Below are 21484 nucleotides of genomic sequence, written 5' to 3'. Positions count from 1 at the left end.
GAGACCACAGTCAACCGCAGATGAAAAAAAAAGTACTTTTGTTTACTTACGTTAGTTTTCGAAAATGTTATAGTATGTAATGGAATATATAATTCCCAAATTAAACTGCATTATACATGGTCATTATAAATGGTGACGTTTTCTTTTAGCATAACTAGAACATTTTTCATTTTATGTAATGTTTAAAAAAACGAGAAGTAGTGTTTTATCGGATTAAAAACACGAGGCGTAGCCGAGTGTTTTAAACCCGATAAAACACATGCTGCGAGTGTTTTGAACAGCTTCAAAAACGTTTGTCGTAAATCTTTTTTTTATTGCAATAAACACAAATATTTACATGACTTTCAGTACAACACTTAACTAAACATAAACAGTACTCTCGGTGCAACACAACTAACTCACACTTTACTGAGTAGATCTACTCATTTTCTCATTTGTCCTTGGGTATTATTTTCTGGAGAAAATCGGCTGCAAAATTTAGCCGTGTCTTTATCAAATTTAAAGACACTCATTAAACATTCATTTCTTCTTGTATTTCCTTTATGAATTATTAATGAGTTTTTGAATTCCAGGCAAAGAGAAAAAGAAACAACCCGCAAAGGTAAGAAATATGAGTGCCATATCATGAGGAGCGAAGTAGAAGTAAGCTGCATAACCGCTTTCCATATGGTCGTTGATGATAATTCTACCAATTTTTTGTTGTTTAATAAAATGTCGTGCGTTATGGAAAAGATAATGGAAATTTCCTTCAGTTTTTTTACCAAGACAAGGAAATTTTGAATAAGGTCATACAAATTCGAAAGAAAACAGGGGAAAATCCCGAAGGACCTTCATTTTAAATGGTTCTTTTTACGGACAAAGAAATGCCATATTTGTCTCTGACCAATCTGAATTTGACTCGTAGCCGGCGGAGAAGCAGGAGAAGGCAAAGAAAGAAGCACCGAAAGAAAAACCCAAACCGAAAGCTGTAGCAGCCCAGGACAAGAAAAGTGATAAAAATACCGCGAAAAACAAAGAAGACGAAGCCGCACTGGCGAAGGACGCGGATGAATTACGTAAAGCGATCGAAGGTAAACGAAAGTAAACAACACTATTTGGAGGAATTTCACAAGACTGTAATTTTAGACTTGGGGAGTTTCCTGCATTTAATGGGAAAATAATTATCTATGTAAGTGATCGGGGGCTTCATCAACGTTTTCAGCAGAAGGGCAACTGGTTTTCACAGATAGGGACAACTTTTTGAATGATCTTCTTTAGACGAAAAGTTTTCCTCTGGATGGTCAAATTAGGCAGGCAAAATCATCCTCACAGCCGGTCAATTTGTACGGTGCCCGGCCTGCAATGACCCCAGACGTGACACAAAACAGTTTTCTCGAAGATATTCCATGTTGCAGCTATAGCTTTCCCCAAACTTCGTGTGTAAGCCGAGAGACTTCACGTTAGATTTGCGCTATCTACCTTTTAGATTTCATCATTGACTTCATATAATCGATCCTCAACCATTAGTTGCGATGGTTTCTTGTCATTTATCAGTGCAAGTCCTTTTCTTAAATCAAAGCACAGGTTTGGTTCCATTAATGTAATGATCTTGGTAAAAACGTTCCAAGCCGAAAACTGCTCTTTCTCTCTTCAATTAAAAGCATATATAGAGCCGATTACTTCACTACGTATAAAATCATGATTCCAAACTTACTTTAGCATCTAATTCCACTGATATCTTTCTGAAACTTGTTCTCAGCTGAAGACAAGACAAAGATTGTGGATATACTGGCAAAGAACTGCGCTGATAAGACAAAGCTGCAAAAGCTGCAGGACAAATACAAGAAAAAACATAATCAGGTATGATATTTGGCGGTGTTCATCTTGGATATTAATTTTGGCTAGTTTAATTAAGCAATAGACCACAAGTTTTTATGGTTGATAGGCTGATAAACCACGCGGGATGTTGGAAGAACACGAGAAGAATTCGTAAATTACGAGCCGCATAATTCAGAAGACACGCGAAATTTCCATGAGTTTGTTGGCACAATATACCATAGCTGATTGACCAATCAGAGCGCGCGCATTCATTTAATTATTATATAACACCAAATAAGACGACCAAGTAGAAAATATACTGTTAGCATTTGTTTACTTCCCCTCATTTGGGGACTTAAAATTCTACATGTTGAGAGGAAAATTGAAACACGAATCGATCTTCGTCTCGGGAGACACTGGTCTGGGAGAAGGGATGACGTGGTAGTGAAAGCGATCGCCTCCCACCAGTGTGTACCCTGGGTTAGAGTTCCTCCTGGCTTCACGTGTGGGTTGATATTTTGTCGTTTTTTTTTTTTTATTTTTATTATTTTTTTTTTTTTCGGGTACTCGCTAAAGACCTGGACATAGGGCCCGTATGAAAACCAAGTATCGCTGATGTGGCTTCCTCTCTAAATATTGTAATTTATGTTTTTGCCTATCGAGCTCTTCCATTCACCCACTTTTCCACAGTCGATTTATTATTTTTTTAAACTTGTTTGTTCATAGGACTTACTTGAAACGGTTAAGCCAATACTAGACGAGGATGTACAAGAGGCCGTGGAATCGCTGTTGATGGACAGCGCAGCACATGATGCTAAAAATCTCTATAACGCTACTAAGGTAAGAAACACGAGAATTTCATACTCAGTCCAGGTTTTCGTTATTTGTTGATTTTACCAGTGGGTTTATTTTAAAATTAATGTAGTTAGTGTTCTGCATTCTCGGCATGTTAGTCTCCCTCTTTCTCTCCTACCTCACGCGGTCTGCTGTTACTAACGATGACTAACGATTCTTTGTCCGACAAGCGTTTTGGATTTTTTAAATAATTTCTGTTTCTCTACAGGGCCTGGGCACTGATGAAGACATGCTGATTGAGGTTCTTTGTACAAGAACCAACTCGGTACGTTAAGTCTCAACCGAATACAAAGCTTTAAAGTTCCCGCTTTGGCCACGCCCAATGAAGTTGACCGCGTAACGAAAGATTGGTGCCGAGTAACGTCACTTCTGTTTTATGGGTCTGAGAAATTGTACGACTCGCACGTATGACATGTCTAGATAAATACGAGACGCATAAAATTTGTAATTAGAGCCTATTTTTTATTTGATGTGCAATTATCTGTTATCTCTGATCTCACGAATCACATCCCATTTATTATATCTTTAATTTGATTTCGTAGTGATATCAGTTAAATAATTTTTTTCATCTTCTTTTTTTTCTTTTACGCAGCAACTGAAAAAGATCAATACAGCTTACAGCAAAAGTATGAGTGGTGTCTATTTGCATATTGTCTTGTTTCCAATCTTTCTCATCAACGTCTGAAAACGTCCGTATTCTGTTGAAAATATAATTAGTTTAATTTCATTCTCTCTGTCTGTCTGCAGTGTATGGCAATACATTAGAGTCCGACCTGAAGGGAGATACGAGCGGCGACTTGGAGACAATACTTGTGGAGCTAAATAAAGTACGAATAATATGTTTATGTAGCTCATAAAAATGGAGATCCATTAGCAGTGGATTTGAACATGCATTCGCTTACAGAGATGGTGTCTCTGTTGTACATTTTCTATGCTGTGTTCTGTGCAAAGTCGAAGTACAGACTTTCTTGCTGTTCTGATTAAGCCACAAAGAGCGTCTGATTGTAAGAGTTTTAGAATGATCACTTTTCATTCAAATTTTGGGCGATTTCTCAGCTCTGAGTGAAAAGTTCAGCCCATTTTTCAACCGCCAGTAAATTGTGCAGATCTCAGCTCACAAGTACCAGTTGAAAATCACATCATTTTTCAGCTGACAATTAAAATTTTGAACAATCCTCAGTTGCCAACTAAGCCTCATCAAGATGCTTGTCGTGTGTCCTCCGGTTGATTATCCAGTACACTCTTCACAATTACTTGTTGCTGAACCTCGATAATTATTGTTCTTTGCCAAATTTTAGGGTCAGAGAGATGAGTCTACTAAAGTTGACAAAGAGATGGCCAAGAAAGATGCTAAAGAACTTCAAGAGGTGAGAAAACAAACTTGACTGCAAGAACTTTAGATCCAGTTGTTTCAGTTAATATTCGTTATGTGTCCCCTTCGTTCAACCAGAGTTAAGGCCCAGGTACGTCAAACGTCGAACTTCACATGAGACGAACTGAATTGCAATTCTAGTCGATCCAAACGGGTAAAGCTCGACCGTTGGGTCAAACGTCGAACTTAATTCAAATTTAGATCGACCAACACGTTTTATCTGTCAAGTCGGACAAACTCAATTCAGTCAAACGTCAAACTTGTCATGAAGTAAGAGATTATCAAGGTACTTACCTTGATAATCTCTCGCATGAACTTAATGCGTTCAGTTTAGTTCGTCTCATGTGAAATTTGACGTTTGACCTGGGCCTAAGAAACATATTACGCGCTAAATTTAAATTCATGATGTATCTGTAATTTCGTAGGCGGGTGTGGACAGCTGGGGAACTGACGAAGGAAAGTTTATTCGTATTTTCACTCAACGAAGCCGTCCACAACTTTGTGCAACATTCCCAGAATACAAAAAGGTAACAGCGTGATGATATATGTTAAAGTTTTTACAGGTGAACTATCCACTACGGCATGTCGTTTATATGTGCTTTTTATCGATTTACAGCTGACCAACAAAGACATTGCAGACTCAATCGACGCTGAGGTGGATGGCGATTTACAAAAAGCCTTTATGACAATTGGTATGCAAATCAAATATCTCTTCATAATTAACAGGACAAAAATGTTCATTTTATGGATCGTTATATGTTTTAACAAATGTATCGTACCAGCTTGTTCGATTCGCATTACGGAAATATCGGTCAGATGTTTACTGTTTGCATGTTTAATGCTCAAGCAGCGGGCAAAGTCCATAAAAAGTTGCAAAAACAAGCAAAGCTAATTTAGTAGAGCATTTCTTATCATAACGTCTACAATGGCTCTTGTAAAACTCTACAACTAAAACTCTGAGTCAGACGTCGTACCAGAGTCAAATCAAATTCGGGATTTACTGATGCCTCGTTACAGTTCTCCTCCTAACTCCCCATGGGAACGCAATCTCGCCAAAATACATTAAGAATTTTGTTTGGCGCAACAGAAGCACGACGCTTGAACTGGGCCTTAGCTATCCAAATTGTAAAATTCAAACTGGTCGGGGAACCAATAAATATCCGAATTCTCCTCTTCGCTGTGAACCAGTTTGCTATATATTAAAAAAAATGATATGTACATTTAGAAATTCGTTCAATTGCGTAAAAGGGGCCAGCGTTTTTTAAACAGTTGCTGAAACAAATTTCGATTCTAAAATCACCAGAAGCATTTTATTTCATGCGAAGTTAGGTTCATTACATATTAAGCTTAGTTACTAGAGCGTTGAGCAAAATTAAAAGTTATTCCCTTTTTGCATTTCAGTTAAATGTGTCCGTGATCAAACAAGCTTCCGCTTGAACAAACTTCAGACAGCATTAAAGGAAGGTGACACAAAGGCTGTAGCAGCAATCATCCTCACTAAAGACAAGGTAATTTAAAATTTGTTTTACTCCACAGAATTCCTCGACGACTGTCTTCTCTCTGTTTTATGCCCAGTGCTCCTCCTGGGCCGGGTTGTTCAAAGCCCGATTAAGCTAACTCAGGATTAGCGAGAATTTTGCTTTTCGGTGAACTTTTTACTTTTGGTTTTGAGTTTGGATAATCTCAAACTACGCAAAACAAAAGCAAGGAAAAACATTAATTCAAGAAAAATTAATACTTTGGTTAACTTTTAGTCCTGGGTGAGCTTAAACAGGGTTTCGAATAACCCGGCCCTGGAGGATCAGCCACCAACGATCTCAGCCCCAGCGCTCCCGGTCCGGACCCAGCCTCCCCAGCTGGGTCCAGGTATAACCGATCGTCGTCATGTCCTACCAAGATCCCGTCGCAGGGTGTCTCTCGGCCTGCCTCTCTTTTGTTGACCTTGTCGATTCCACAGAAGCACTGTCTCGACGAATGTAATGCTCTCCTACTCCCCGTTCTGATTCTCATTTTTCAAATTTGACTATAACACGTAAAGCTCTTCTTGAACTTTGAAAAAATTGACACCTTGCACATTTGAGCACCATTCTTTCCAATTAGAACTGAACTGCTGTAATCATTTTATGCAGGCGCAGGTCGGTGAACTTGTGGCGGCCTACAAGAAAGCAAACAAAGTGGAACTTGCAGATGAGATTGACAAGAAATGCGAAGGAGATACAAAGACGCTGATACTAGCAAAGCTCGGAAGAGGTCAGCTGATTTTTATACTAAGAAATAAAATACTCTCAACTAGATTACAAAATTAAAAGAAGTCAGGCGTCAGTACGATACCGGCATTAAGCAGCTGCGCAAAGTTCGGGTTTTTACTCGAAGTTTAGTATATTTTAGTTTTTATATCTTTATTCAACAACTCTAATCAGAGTTGTCTTCCCAGTTATATCGTGCAACTTTATTTAGCAAGATAAAGCCATGTCATGGAATAAAATAGAAAAGGAAGGGCGAAACGTTTTCGTTAGTTTTGATGTAACAATAACAAAAATGTAGTAGCCGTTATGGTGTTTTTTTTACGTTCTTTTTTCTTTCTTTTCCCAGGGAAAAATAAGAAGCAGCAACAGAGGGTAAAGCCTTGTTATCAATCAATTGCGATAGCTCTGTTTGCCTTGTAGTGCATATGCTTTCTTGACCAAGATAGCTAGATACTAGCGGAGTTCTTTTTTGCGTGTACGTAAACGAACAACTTGGCTAATATCCAGCCATTTTGATTGAACAAGCTGTCCATGTAATTAAGTAACTCAGGCCTTGTTTATACGTCGTACTTAATTATGACGAATTTAATTTACTTTTAAAAATTCGTCGATTGGTCGTTCTTGGACTTAGACATCCGGATTTTAAAATTCCATAGCCAAGTACTCAGTCAGTATTTTTTTCGGACCAGTGGCGGGATTCTCACTAAGTTACGACCAGGCGAATTCAGTCCTAGAAGGCGGCGGCTACTTAGGTTACACCTTATCAACATGGCGAAGTTTAAAATGGCAAATAATGTGTCAGAAGTAACAGACAATCGAGACGTCAACTACCACATAGGAGGAGACAAATAAAGAAAAAGTTTCTTGCGCGGTTGTGCGGCCTCTAGCTGCATGAACACGCTATATCAGCAATTTCTATGTACCAAAATGGGTAAAGCGTGTTCCACGAATTTACTTAGTTCTCCAGACGTTATACCTACGCTGCACAATCGCCTAATTTAATTACTGGCTGGTATTTGGGTTAAAATTGTCGAAATGACTTAGATCGACTTAATTACTTACTAAGAACTTAACTGTGTGAAAATCCACGAAGTACTCATGGACACCGAATTAATAGTGCAGTACAAAAAGCTACATAGCGTTATGTAAGTTTATATTTAGTTGTAACGCCATCAACAGCCTGGAGCCAAACAAGACGCGTCCAAAGCAAAACCTAAAGCAAGTCAGGAGAACAAGAAAACCGACAAAAACAGCGAGGAGAACAAAGAAGCAACAATGGAGAAAGACGTGGATGAATTACGAACAACTGTGGATGGTGAGTAATATATCAAACACGAAAGAGCGTGTTTGACCACATTTCCCACACCGAGAAGAGAGTTGAAAATACGACGCGTAGCGGGGTATTTTTGACGAACTTTGAGGTGTTTGGAAATGTCATGAAGCATGGTCTTGAGTGTTTGATATATCTTCTCAATCGAAACTAACACTAAGGAGAAAATGGGGAAATAAGATCGCGAAAATCTAGAGTAAATTAAGATCAGATAACCAAAAACCGTCACGGACTTGATTTCCTTTGTATAAACTCGATGAATTATTAACGAGTTTGAGACGTGAACTTCAAACACTCTTTAAAACAAAGTTAAAGCTCTCTCATGTTGCTGTCTTCTTTCGTAACCTCTTCTCATCATATTCTTTATTAAGTTGTTTAAGCCGATTAGGCATCACACCAACTGTATCTTGTTTTGCATAAGTTGAACTATTTAACTCCATAGTTTCACTCCACCCGCCCTGAATTTTCTCAATTATATGGGAAAGTCTTCGGACACGCAAATGGTTTTTCGCTATTCTGCGGTAGTCAAGATGGCCGTCTGATCTAGCTAAGGGACGGCAAATTCGGTATTTTTATTCTTAAGCAGTCGTAGTTTGGGAGTCGTATAATGTAAAACGGTTTCTTTGTTCTTTTTTCTGTATTAGCTGGTGATAAGGACAAGGTTGTGGACATATTAGCAAAATATTGTGACGAGAAATCCAAATTACAACAGCTGAAAGACAAATATAAGAAGAAACACAATCAGGTATTAATTATAATTAGTAATTATTAATCAATTAAGAATTAATTAATTAATTGGTGTCAATTGATTAAGTTTCCCTTGCCTTCTTTCCATTTTCAATGGTTTTGCTTATCAATGCATCTGTTTTGCTGATCCAGAATCTCTTGTGTTTTATGCAGGACTTACTAGAGGCCGTCAAACCGGTTTTGGAAGAAGAACAGTTGCAGGACGCGGTTGATTCTCTCTTGATGGAGAGTTCTTCGTACGACGCAAAAATTATGTATAACGCTATGAAGGTATGAAAGCACGAACTCCATGCTAACCACCACGGCTCTTCGGTAAAATAGTAACGTAAACTATTCAGTGGTGTTAAGCGTCCGCAAGTTTCACGTTGGGTTATTTGTCGGGTCGAAGTGAGGGCGTTGTAATCTCAGTTATCAGTTCAATTTGCGGTGGTTTATCAGCAGTCAGTTAAAATTAATATCTCGGCTGTCGCTTAAGTTTGCAGATCTCACTTTGAGCTATGAGTTAAAAGTGTTCTCATGGGAACGAGGTCGAAGGGTAACACGCGTCATCTATCGAATGGGAGATGGGGTAGGGTCCAGTTCTCAGCATTCGGTTAAACCCCATCCATACCTTCTATTTAATCTGGAAAAAACTCCTATTGCTTCTGTAAAGGGCGACTTTTAGTTCGAGTTTTTCTTAACCTGTTTAATCAATTCGTAGGGCCTGGGCACTGACGAAGATGTGTTGATGGAAGTTCTTTGTTCCAGAGATAACGCTGTAAGTCCTTCGCAATGAAAATCCATATGGCTCTTAATACAGGTGTCTTATTTTTGAAAAAAAAACTAATAACACAAGTTTTAGATAGACGTAAGAATACATCATCCAAAACTACGATTCTTACTCAAATTACAAAGTACCTTATCAAAAAAGGTAAATTTTATAAGTTGTAAAAGAGGCAGGAGCCTTCTGAAAAGAGCTTGATGTTACAAACCTTTTTCGCTACTTGCTGTAGACTCGAACAGTGCGAATGTATCGCTGAGGAAATTTGAGACTTTCATAAGCGGTGGTTCTTTGCTGAAAATGAAAAATTTGGCCAATTCTTAGCTATCAGCCTAACTGTAGCCAGACTCTCAGTTGATCATCATTTAACATAATTAATTAAAGCTACCTCTCTCCTTAGGAACTGGCCAAAATTAAAGAGGCATACACAGAATGTAAGTGAAACTACCGAGTTATAGTTATTATTATATATACCGCTAAGTGGAACACCTTAACAAGTATTCGTTGTTCGTCTCTTTTTTTTCGAATTTATAGCGTATGGCAGGTCGTTAGAAAAGGACCTGAAAGGAGACACGAGTGGCCACTTTGAAGATTTGTTGGTCGAATTAAGCAAGGTAAGTTAAGCGGGTACCTTAATCTCCTCTTTTCCCATTTCATGTTACAGTAGCAAAACGGAGCGATTCGACAAAATTTTACAGACAGCGTTATGTGTTGTAATAGAAACATCTCTGTAGCAACACATTCAGTGAAATGGTATTTGGGCATTTCGGCCAAGAACTACAAAATAGTCCGAAATTGACTCACTTACATGTTGGGTTGTATCATAATGCAAATGAGAAAAGCAAACCGCGCAAAGGGCTATTGGTGAAGCTTAATCATGGTATAAAAATGATGAGTGTTTTTTTTTAATAGCGTTTGTTTGTTTCTCTTTGTGAATGTTTTAATTGTTATCTGATGGACTTAGGGGCAGCGAGACGAATCCAGCAAAGTTGATAAAGGTTTAGCCAAGAAAGATGCAGAAGCTCTCATGCAGGTATTTCATGGAATGTTATAATTTCACCGTCACCCGGTGCAAAGTGAAACATGAAAAGGAAGTGAGCAACCATTCTTATCCTTTGGCTAGTTTATCTCTGTTTTTGTTACTAATATTCATCTTCTTTAAATCTGGGAGCTGACTTTGGCCCAGTTCTACTAGTATCTGAATTTCTGTCAACTGTTTATTCAATTAGTGGTCTGTCCTATTACTTTGTCAGTTTGTCTCTCTTCCTGGTATTCCATCTAAACTCGTAAATCCTTTTACAATGCGTGGTGGCCAATGTGGTGGCCTATATTGAGGAGAGGTCTGGGCTCTAGACCTAGCTACTGTGCGTTTCGTCATGTTTTGTACCCAGGCAAGATACTTAACTTTCACAGTGCCTCTCTTCACCTCTCCCCACGGGGTATACAGGTAAATGCGAGCGAACTGCGAGGACAATCTAACAAAATACCTGGGGGCAGGAGAAACCTGTCATGGACTTCACACGTGTCGTGCGAAATATTGACCCATAAAAATATGTCGTTCAAACAACAGAGCGTGTGAGAAGCTAAGCTAAGCTAATTGTATCTCTTTTCGCTTATGTTTATAACCTCAGGCTAGTTATCTTGGCACGGACGAAGACAAATTTGTGCAGGTGTTTACTCAGCGAAGTTTTGCTCACCTCAAAGTAGTGTTCCAGGAATACAAAAAGGTAAATGTAAACCAAAATGCTCTGAACACAACAGTTTGCCCTTGATACTTATGGACAAATTTCGTCTTTGTTTCAGTGTGACTAAGTTGTCCTGATTTCAGCGGCTTACCTCTTTTTAAAGTCGTCTCCTTATCCAGCCAGGCTTAATAATAACATAATTAAAAACATTGAAAACTCGCTGGCTTTAGGTCCTTACCTTTGATTTTAGAGTAGCTTAACTTTCCGTTATTTGTTTTTGTCTATAATTTGTAGGTTTGTAATCAAGAAATGGACGAATGCATCGAGGAGGAAATGAGCCAAGACTTGGAGAAAGGATTTTTAGCGTTGGGTACACTGCCTTAACTTTATTGTTGTTTCCATTGATTTATTGGCTTGAATTAAACAGTAAAAACGTGTAAATATGTGTAGACTGCCAGCATCCGGTCTTTTCTCGTAGGTTCTTTAGCTAACGAGTGTCCCAACCCCTTTCAGGCTGCATCGCCTCGCTTCATACTCCCTGCCTCCCACGAGAGAAAAACAGTGTGCCTTCAGTTTAAACCATGTGCTAAATAATCATCGTGTCTTAGAAACTCGGTCGCACAAGACATTTTCTCATCCGTTCTTGCATTTTTCGTGTTCTCTTTACAGTGAAGTACACTCGAGATCCTGCTACTTTTTACGCTGCTAAACTCCAGAAAACTTTAACAGATGGCGATACTGACACGGCTGGACGCGTCATTCTCACCAGCACAACGGTAAAATTATTGAAACCAGGGTGCATTCAGAGTAGATTACGCCGAAGATCTTCGGCGTAACCTTTCAATTTCTGCGGCGTTCTGGCGTGCGATTGCAGTTTTTGGCGCGTACGTTTATATTTGCTGGTGCTGGCGTATAAAAGCTTAAATACACACGGCGAATTGGCGTGATAACTATGGCTTCATAACTTCTCTTTATCCCCCATATCCTGGTCGATAACGGGCATCTTACGATCCATTTGAGGGCAAATTTTCCCACCCGCGCCAAGTTGGCGTTTTTAAACGGCCGCTCACCAGGCGGAATTTAAAAAGCCTAGGCGTACCTTCGGCGTGAAGGTCTTGCTGAATGTACCCTGGTAAGTTAAAACATAACGAAAATACCCTTACAAAACTAGGATCTAGAGTATGAAGTTGCAATAATAGTTACTCTAAGCCAACTAACGGAACGGTTACAGATTTCGAATTTTCTCTGGTTCCCAAAATCATCAAAGCCAGACCACGCATAGCTCATAGTTGTTCGGGCATGACGTTCGTCAGGGCAGGACGCGAAATGAATTATTCTCGTTTTGATTTATTCATACAGAAGGTATTTACAAGGTTCATTTCTTCCCAGGCCGAGCTAGCAGATATCGCAGGAGCGTACAAAAAGCTTACCAGCAAAGATCTCATCAAAGATGCTGAAGCAAAGTTCAGTGACAACATGAAGAAACTGATTCTTCCCAAACTGAAAAAAGGTATAACTTAACGTAGTTTTGAATGTTTCACTTTGTTTCGTTCTGTTTTGTGTTGGGCGTGGTTTTGGAATTCCTTCTGTAACTTTTTCGAAACTTTTGTTTCTTTTGTTTAACTACAGCGGTCCAGGAACAGAGAGAAAAGGTTAGTATTGTCCCATCTGCATAAGTTGTAATAAATCAAAGAAATGAATTAAGAAGAAGAACGATACCCGGAATACGCAAGCAAATGAATGAGAAACAAGGAACTGTCAAACTAAAGAACGAACGCGTGAACAAACGAACGAACGAACGAACGAACGAACGAACGAACGAACGAACACCAACGAAAGAAAAAACAAACGAACGAACGAACGAATGAAGAAACGACTGAACGAATGAGTAAGCAAGCTTATGCGAACTTAAGCGTGTGAGTGTCGTGTTTTAGACTGATATTTATTAATTTTGTCCTTTTTCACTCACCAATCAAGGAAAAGGCAAGCAATGGTCCTAAGAACAAGAAGGCAGCGACAGGTGGAAAACAAGATGGCGCTGCGGGAAAGAAAGCAGACGCGAAACCTACTGCTAACAGGAAACCATCTCAGAAGAAGAAAAGCCAGCTGGATGATAAACAAGAATATGCAGCGCTGCGAGACGCTATTGATGGTGAGTGCTGTCATGGGTCTGTCATTCATTGTATGGACGACTTTGTCCAGCAAGATTACTGAAAAGAGTGTTTTTGTTTTCTCACCTGCAAAGCCAATAATAAAAAGACGATAAAAGAGATTGTGTGCAGAAATCTTGAGAAGAAAGAAGACGCCAAGAAACTAGTGGAGGACTACAATTCCAGATATAGCAAGGTGAATCACTTTGGAGTCAATTTCGTCAATTCCTATAGTTATAACGTGAAGTGTGTGTACGAAGCGCAGGATGCTCAAGTGAAGTGTACTGAACAGAACTTACGTTTCGCGCTGTAATTTTAGTGCAGCGGTTTTCAATTGAGTGTCGTAAAACCAGAACCAAAGTAACCACTCTAGCCAATCACAAAGGACACAGATAACCAAGGGACAGAACCAATCAAAACTACAAGTGAATAAATGTAGCTGACTTAAAGCGCGGGAAAACGTGTGCGAACAAGGCGCGATTGGTTTTGGTTTAGCTTCTGATTAGCTAGCGAAGTGACGCGAGTTTTTTTTAACCAATAACGTAGTGGTTATGCAACACCAAAGCACTTTTTTGCACTTGCCAATCAAGTAAAAACCGCTCTATTTTGCAAAACGAAATATATATTTCCAGTTTTTAGTTGAGATGTTCCAAGATGTAAGCGAAACGATGCGGTTTTTTTTATTATTATTATTCCATCAGGAATTATTTGAATCCTTGGATGAAAAGTTAGAAGAAGATCTAATTGAAGCTTTAGCCGCCTTGTCTTTATCCAAAGCTATGTACGACGCTCGGATCTTGGATCAAGCTATGCAGGTGAGTCACTGTCTAAGTTTGTCATAAGCTTGTCTAAGCTTATAATAAGTTCTGGCAATTCGATCTTCTTCGCTTTAGAGGCGAGATCAATATATGTTTGCTTGTTTTGTATTCATTTAAATCGATCTTTCCTTTTAGGGTTTGTTTACAAAGGAGATTGTACTGATTGAAATTTTCTCAACGCGAACTAACGCGGTAAGTGAACCTCCTGAAGAATATTCAATTCCTCTGTGATCCTGACGAGAAGCATGGTTTTACTTTCCGGGTAGCTACTTCATGTACCTTCATTATAGTGTAACCATGTTGCCTACTACTTGATCACAAGTACTTGGGTGTGTAGCTATTATAAAGAAATTGAAGCCAGCCACTAGTTTGCAAATTGAAATTAATGTTAATCATTTTTAATCTATCAGGAAATCGCAGCCATCAGACAAGCCTACAAGAAAAGTAAGCCAAGTCTGTATAATGTTTTTATTTTCACCTTGTCGGAGACCCAGTCTCTTACAACCCAATTTAATGCATTAATGTGAAATTTTGTCTGTCTCAGAGTACAGGAAAGAGCTTGAACAAGTTATAAAGGATGACACGAGCGGCGACTTTGAAACATTACTAGTAGAACTTTGCAAGGTTTGTGATTCCTGTGGTTTGTGTTCCCTGTCTAGGTTAAGTCCTGTTTATTTACCTACCTGTCTTAATACAATGTTAGTATCACAGTTTTTTTGTAAAGAACATTAATTTAAGGGGAGAAATTAGCGAGTTTCTTTGAGTAAAGTTGTCTTTTCTCAGTTTGTCGACTTCTTTTCGTGCACTGATTTAGGGCAAGCGAGACGAGAGCACAGCGGTGAACGATGATTTAGCTCATAAGGACGCCGAATCTTTGCTGGAGGTGAGGAAAAAAAATGAAGTCGTTTACTATTTGTACGGTGAAACCTGCAGCTTAGTTCATCGTCGTCATCATCATCATCATCATCATCATCATTCTATTAAGTAATGTAGGCTACAAAATTGGCAGCCAATGAGGCTGATGTGGACCTACAATTAACTAATAAAATTCAATGTAATATAAAAACTAAAATAGTGTCTAACTTAGATCTGTTCTTTTCAATGTGCACGCGAAAGAATGTTGGACGTGTTTTTTGAACTTGTCAATTTCTCTCCGCAGGCTGGTATAAAGAAGTGGGGCACAGACGAAGAAACCTTCATAGAGATATTTACGTCGCGCAGTTTCCCACAGCTGAGAGCCATGCTTCCCGAATACAAGAAGGTAGATGCAAATCCTACAGTGAATATTTGCCAGTACTTGCTTGCATATGTGTTTGTTTATTTATTTGTTTTTATGGCATCAACGGTTTTTGGCTAATTTTAAAACGATTTGGTTGATCGAGGTTTTGAGCAGGTACCAAACCAGCAGCAACCTGTGTGTAGACTTCTACTATGCTGTTTTGCGACATAACCATAACCATAACCAACCAGAACCTGACAGTCAGGTTAAATCCGGCTGCGAACCAGTAAAACACGATTTGATACAAATTCTTTTCTCATTCGCTTCGCTCAGCTGAATAGAATACATTTCTGTCATAAGTAGACGAGACAAATAACACAACAAATAGTGGAGGGAGCCGCCTGCAATAATCGAGTTTATTCACAAGAAAGTGAGTTACGCTGAATACGGATTACAAGAGAGGAAGAGGCAGTAAAACACGTGATCAAACTCTAGCAAGCCAGAGAATATACATAAAACTGTTAGACGTTGTTCTGTGTGATATTCACGTACAAGGAATGGTTTACCAAGGTCTGGCGGAATATCCCACTGTGAAATAATACAATACAAGCTAATTTAAAGGGACACTGTCTCCATTTTTAGCATGATTTTGGAAATCTCAAAAGCATATATTGATTATTGGAAGCTGAACAACAATGGTTTCATTTTGTAGAGCAGTACTCGATCGACAAATGATTGAAACCCATTAGGAAGTGAGGATGGCCAACGTTGGCAAGCATGGAAACGGATTGCGATATGGATTTACTTGAAAAAGCGTCAGGATGTCAGTTTTTCAAAGATTCAAGTTTGGCCGAAAATCGTTGAAATTGTGCAAAAATGTTGCTGCGGTGTAGACTTTCTTCCAGACATTGCCTTTAATCATTTAGTTAGAGTTAATTAAGTTTTCATTACATCAATTTAGGGACCATTTCGCGAATTAATATCAGTTTTAAGCAAATATATCGTGACAGTGTCCCTCAAACACCTAAAAGAAATACATTTCAATCGCCGCAAAAACACACATTTTACGAGAATTTCATTGTGCTGGCTTATATTCCTTTTAGTGGGCTAAGTGTGAAATCGAGGACACCATAGATTCCGAGATGTCAGGCGATCTGCGGCAAGGATTGCAGACTCTTGTCAAGTGCATCAGAGACCAGAACCAGTTCCTCGCGGACAAGCTGCAAGTTGTACTTCATGACAAATCTACACCTACTGTGGTTAGGATCATTCTGGGAGAGGTGAAGTAATCTATTGTGTTTACTCGGAGGTTGATCATGATATCAAACATCTCAATCTGTTTTCTTGGTAGCAATAAGACACGTCACTCCAAGAGCTGTACAAGCTCGTTCAACATACGTACACGTGTGTATTCCTAAAATACAAAGATTTACGTGATTACAAGTTTATAAAATCTACTTTTGTAACTGAAACAACTGTTGTCGTTGTTGTTTTTTAAATTACGTATAAATAGCTTTTTCTGTTATTGCTTTACTTTATGCGAATGTAACCGTTGGAGATAGGATGAAAAGTTGTTTAACGTTGTAAAATCATCTCAATATAAATTATGATATACTTTCATAATCGTCAATTTCACTGTAGTAAGTTTTAAATTCCATTGTTCTACTGTACCCACCTTAGAATGACAATGGTAGAGGACATGTATTTCAGTTAAATAAATTGGATGTAACCAGCAATTGACCTATCAAAAAGAGAGAATTAAGTATACTTTTCAGTTGTAAAAGGAAAGTTAACATAAACACATCGTGGTTTTGTTGCGTTTTATTTTCCATCAACACGCAAAAAAATGGTCTTAACAAAATATCAGCCTTGGGTATATTCGAAACATACTCTTAAAATTTCGCCTTTTTTAGCCTCAATATTCTTATAAAAAAGAGTGTACTAAAAGAATGAGACAGAAATGTACTGTAATTTTTGCCGTGTTTGCCCACCAAGCAAGATGGCGTCAGAAACCGTGAAAAGGTCTATTTTAAATTAAAGTTTATTTGCTCTATCTAATTTAAGTTCTCTCTGATTGCAGAACACCATCGCTGAGATCGAGAAGGCTTACAACGCTACGTACAAACCGAAGCTTGCGGCCGAAATCGAGTCGAAATGTAGCAATGAATTGAAGAAAGTTCTTTTACCGAAATTGAAAGGTATAAAACAAGTCAAGTTTTGAATCCACTACAAAAGAAATAGAAACCTAACTCCTGTAAAAATACGCATTTTTTTCACTCGAATCCTTCTTTGTAAATTATCTTTTACATTTTCTCAGCGTTATAGCATGATAAGATGTCATTCTGAAGTTAATATTTAAATCGTCACGGCATGTATATACTGGACATATCTTACTTTGACATGGTTTTCGTAGCCGGTGTCACACGCCCTGTATTTTCTTAACCGGCTTTCTGTATATGTGGTTTATATATTTATATTTATCGATATATTCTACATTTGGAATATAAGTTGTAATTTAATATAATTACGACAACCGAGGAACAGGATTCTTGTGAGGTATGTAGGCTCCTGCACATACACCTTGTAAAGTATGTGGTCTATATAAAGCATTCTCTGTAAGCACCTTGTAAAAATGCACTTTGTAACAACAGCACTTGTGTTGCACTTGTTGAAGTTTTCTTATTTATTAACAGATGATGAATGGACCCTTCACGATTTCAACACCATCTTGGTCAGTGGACCAAATATGGCGTGCATTGTAGTAAAATGAATTTCTGCACACTTTCCGAAATTCAAATGCGAAAATTCTACGCCACTCCCGGTTTTTGTGGTTTCGAAGGTTATGTGCAAGACTCAAATACGAAAACGTCATAAAAGGAGCAGTGGTAAATCAAATTACGAGCCGATAAACCAGGCGGATAAAAAGCACTTAATCACTGGCCCCCAAGAGAAACAGTGAGTTTTGTTTTCCCAAGACCACGAAACTCTGTTTCCTGTGGGGCGAGTCATGAAGTGTTTTGTTATACCTCCCAACTGAAAAATAGAAAAAAGTGGGGAAAAAACATATTTGCTTGACGCCTGTCGGCACAACAAATTTGCCTCGGTTTCTAGGTGCACGACCTGACCACGTGCTAGTCGAAAGTACAAGTTGTTTCTTCCCCAGGGAGTTGGTGAGTTTTGACCCACGACACGCGACACGTTCTCCAATCGGGAGGTATAACAACAATTAATAAAATTGCACACGCGGTGTTCAAAGCTTAACTTTCCGTTGACTGCGTTAAAAGTTTTGGCTTGAAACTGGGCGAGTTAGGGATTTTCAGACATTCATTAAGCGCCGGTTTTGGTGGGAAAGACTTTGGGAACTACAGAGATCCGTATAATCCCTCTGATTGGTTGTAGCTAGATTTAAAATTTACGTAAAAAAATGTAAAATTTACGCAAGCAACAACCAATCAGACAACACGAATCTCTGTAAACCTACGTCACCAGCGTGCAATTTTTCAGTCGGGTCCAGTCTCACACGTCTCTCGCGCGAAGAAAGAATTAAGGCGTAGAGAGACTAAGGAGAAAGGCACTTAAAACGGAATACAACGCGCACATGAGGATAGTTGTGTTACTCAAACATATAGCACATAATTGATGTGGCAATTCACAGCCTGGTCCAGCCTCCTTATGTAACAGAGTAATCTTGTCTTAATCCATTCTGTGCTTCTTTTTTTTTACCAATCCCACATCTGAATGCTTTGCTTCAAACTCCAAATCCTACCGAGAAATCTCTGACACTTCATTTACATTCTGGTATTGAGTAGGGGGCTCTTTATACCCTCGGAAAGTAAGGTTATTCACAATGATAGCACTAAGTATAGTTCAGTTCAGAGAACAATTGCTGTCTCCTGAGGGGAGAGTAACCAGTAACGTTTTAAGCAACCACCGACCAACCCTTTCCTTACAGCCATTTACGTATGAAAAAAATGGTTATGATCGAGAGTACTTGACGAATTTTAAGCAATGCTTTCCAGTTAACTTAAGCTTACTCTTGTCTCTTGACAACTTATTTTTTGGCCAGCTATTATGTGTTCCTTTCACATTTACGACACAATAATATCGTCTTAACATCAGCAAACAAGTTCTTTGTGAAGTTACGTAAGCAAAACTACCAAAATAAACGAACACAGACTCGCCATAAAACCATCGTATGCTTTGTTTCCCTTACCTCGGTCAATCTTTTTAATTCAAACGATTCTAGCCCTGCTCACTTTAATTCTTTCTTTTCTAGTTTACTTCGTCTAAGTTGGTCAATTCTCCCGGAGGGGAAAACTTGCGCTGCAAAGCAAATAACGGCTGAGAATAAGACAATATAACTGACCAACCAAATGACTTTCAGCTTAATCCTCGATTAGTTTACTGTAAAAAGGAATGTACGAATGTTTTTAGCAAATCAGAAAATCACACATTTGCTACGCCTTCATTCGAGAACTCTCCTTTGTCTGAATGGCATGCTGCGTTGCTAAGTAACCATTGCACTGTCAAAAACGTTGAAGGTTGAGACTACTCGCGGTGGTGGAACTTTTTTGTCACGCAGTCAGCGAAAAACGAGTAGCTCTGGGAAAAACAATGAAGATAGAACAGAATTCCATTGTCAATCCTAACAAACAGACAAGCACACGTACTATGAAGAAAACACTCAATCATGATATGTCTCCAGTGCCACTGTCTCCATCACATTCCATTGACTTAACTATATTCACAATTTCCTCTCTTTAACTGTTTTCCACCACAATCTCATTGTCATTAACAATTCTCTCTAACAGCTAAATCTTTATCTACAGACACAGGGCCGGACAAAGAGCCACGAAAGGTAATTACTGAAAACTTCCTGTTCTGTTTGAGTTCTCTGGTGAGCTAGTTAGTGGCGTCTAACTATTCAGAATTGAGCTGCCTTGCAGCCATTAAAAAATTCCATACACTCAATTGACACGGGAATTGGCGACGTTAGATTCAGCCAGCTGATACACGAGAGATAGAAGATTGAAGCTGTATTTGTCTATGCAGTTTTCCACTGATTATAAAGAACGAAGGGTCATATTATGGAACATTAATAGTGTCACAGAAGGTTTTCAATTTGGTTTTGTTCGGCGTGAAAAGATGGGGATGAGAAACAAGACAGCACTATAATCGAACTTTAAACTTGAACTTTAACTAAATTTTGTTTTCTTGCATACAGTTACAATCTCTTGCCCCTGCAACTAGCTCTGGAACTAATCGAGGCGGGGGCAAGAGTTTATATTAAAAAGGAAAGAAGGAAAAAATAATAATTATAATTTACAACAAATTAAAAAAGGTACAAATAAACAATAGAAAAAAAAAAACTACAAAAAAATGCGAAAAATCGCGATCCCGAGTGAGAGAGAATTGACCTCACTTAATTGACTTCACTTAATTAAGCACTTAATAGTGCTTCTGTAAACACTATTAAGGCCCTTAATTCTAGTGCTGTAGCAAGGCCATTTTAGATTCTAGATTTCCTCCTTTTCCTGGTGTCCCCATTACGCGTTCGTGCTATTTGTGAGCACAGCTTGACTGCGAGGCTACCGGACGTTTTCGTAAGCGGGTTTGAAGTCACATGCATTTCTTTCTTGAAATTTGCAGTTTGCATAATCTTATGTAACTTGCATACGGCGGCTGCGCCCGCAGTACTAGCGACAGTCAAAACCGTACTGTCCCACTCAAACGAGGAAATAAAAGGTATTTTCTCAAAGCTAACAAACAAAAAAGGCAATTCTAAAATTTTCTGCCTCTCGAGAATTCGAGAATTTTGGGTTTTGTTTAATGAAAAACAAACTAGGTTGTCGGTTAAGCTTGGCACAACTGTTATTCTCCCTGGCGACATCTGGCGAGCAAGTTGCCGGACGAGAGAGACCCAGTTGTGCCAAATTTTAGCTTTAACGCCAAAAATGATTCATTTTTCTCGTTGTACAATTTGTTATGCTTTCTGCCATTTTATATCCCTTTTCCATGAATTTCAATGTCATTTCCAGAGTCTGAAAAGTGAACGAATTAATTGTCTTTCTATACGAACAGTACATGTGACATCAGGACAGAACAGGTTTAATTTTCCCGACTGCATGCTAAATGCTAATTGGTTAATTTAATTACATTTTGGTGGCATCATTCTTATGCAAGGAACGCGAGAACGAAAGAAATGTGAGAAGTTTAAATATTATTTAGATGTTTATTTATAGAGGAAATCGTTTTCACAGGAAGAAAAACCAAATAGCGAGAAACCTGCTGAAAGCAAACCGGAAGAGATTAAGCCTGAAAACAGCAAGCCGGAAGTGACGACTTCAGATCAAAATGCGGAGGCTAGTGAAAAGCCAAGAGGAAATGATGAAGGATCTGGTAACCAGGAAGAAAAGACAAAGGAGGAAAGACTACAATTAACCGTTGAAAAGGTTGGTAACTTTACGTAACCTAACGTGTGCATTTTAGAGAGGTTTTTACTGCA

The 21484-nt window shown here is 38.7% G+C and overlaps 1 protein-coding gene across 5 annotated transcripts in view; it reads left to right on the top strand.

The window, feature by feature from the left end:
- LOC110043977 (uncharacterized) overlaps nt 1-21484 on the top strand; it is a 47691-nt gene that overhangs the window by 15423 nt on the left and 10784 nt on the right. For 4 of the 5 annotated variants that reach the window (XM_089292715.1, XM_089292716.1, XM_089292719.1 and 1 more), the window contains 37 exons: nt 573-601; nt 905-1070; nt 1739-1839; nt 2524-2637; nt 2861-2917; nt 3245-3278; nt 3400-3479; nt 3951-4019; nt 4450-4551; nt 4641-4716; nt 5426-5532; nt 6154-6274; nt 6617-6642; nt 7450-7585; nt 8245-8345; nt 8501-8617; nt 9048-9104; nt 9508-9541; nt 9642-9721; nt 10072-10140; nt 10739-10834; nt 11087-11162; nt 11462-11568; nt 12182-12302; nt 12422-12444; nt 12770-12944; nt 13038-13138; nt 13644-13757; nt 13896-13952; nt 14171-14204; nt 14305-14384; nt 14575-14643; nt 14920-15021; nt 16083-16259; nt 17060-17177; nt 19791-19837; nt 21240-21431. In XM_089292715.1, the coding sequence (XP_089148841.1) occupies nt 573-601; nt 905-1070; nt 1739-1839; nt 2524-2637; nt 2861-2917; nt 3245-3278; nt 3400-3479; nt 3951-4019; nt 4450-4551; nt 4641-4716; nt 5426-5532; nt 6154-6274; nt 6617-6642; nt 7450-7585; nt 8245-8345; nt 8501-8617; nt 9048-9104; nt 9508-9541; nt 9642-9721; nt 10072-10140; nt 10739-10834; nt 11087-11162; nt 11462-11568; nt 12182-12302; nt 12422-12444; nt 12770-12944; nt 13038-13138; nt 13644-13757; nt 13896-13952; nt 14171-14204; nt 14305-14384; nt 14575-14643; nt 14920-15021; nt 16083-16259; nt 17060-17177; nt 19791-19837; nt 21240-21431 (3365 nt within the window). The remainder of the gene's footprint in view (nt 1-572; nt 602-904; nt 1071-1738; nt 1840-2523; nt 2638-2860; nt 2918-3244; nt 3279-3399; nt 3480-3950; nt 4020-4449; nt 4552-4640; nt 4717-5425; nt 5533-6153; nt 6275-6616; nt 6643-7449; nt 7586-8244; nt 8346-8500; nt 8618-9047; nt 9105-9507; nt 9542-9641; nt 9722-10071; nt 10141-10738; nt 10835-11086; nt 11163-11461; nt 11569-12181; nt 12303-12421; nt 12445-12769; nt 12945-13037; nt 13139-13643; nt 13758-13895; nt 13953-14170; nt 14205-14304; nt 14385-14574; nt 14644-14919; nt 15022-16082; nt 16260-17059; nt 17178-19790; nt 19838-21239; nt 21432-21484) is intronic. The other variant, XM_089292717.1, reaches the window with a different exon arrangement.

This window comes from Orbicella faveolata, unplaced genomic scaffold, assembly GCF_042242905.1.
Source record: "Orbicella faveolata isolate gen_17 unplaced genomic scaffold, um_ofav_v1 contig_24, whole genome shotgun sequence".
In the NCBI taxonomy this organism is placed as follows: Eukaryota; Metazoa; Cnidaria; class Anthozoa; order Scleractinia; family Merulinidae; genus Orbicella; species Orbicella faveolata.
This window is presented reverse-complemented; position numbering and strand designations above follow the sequence as displayed.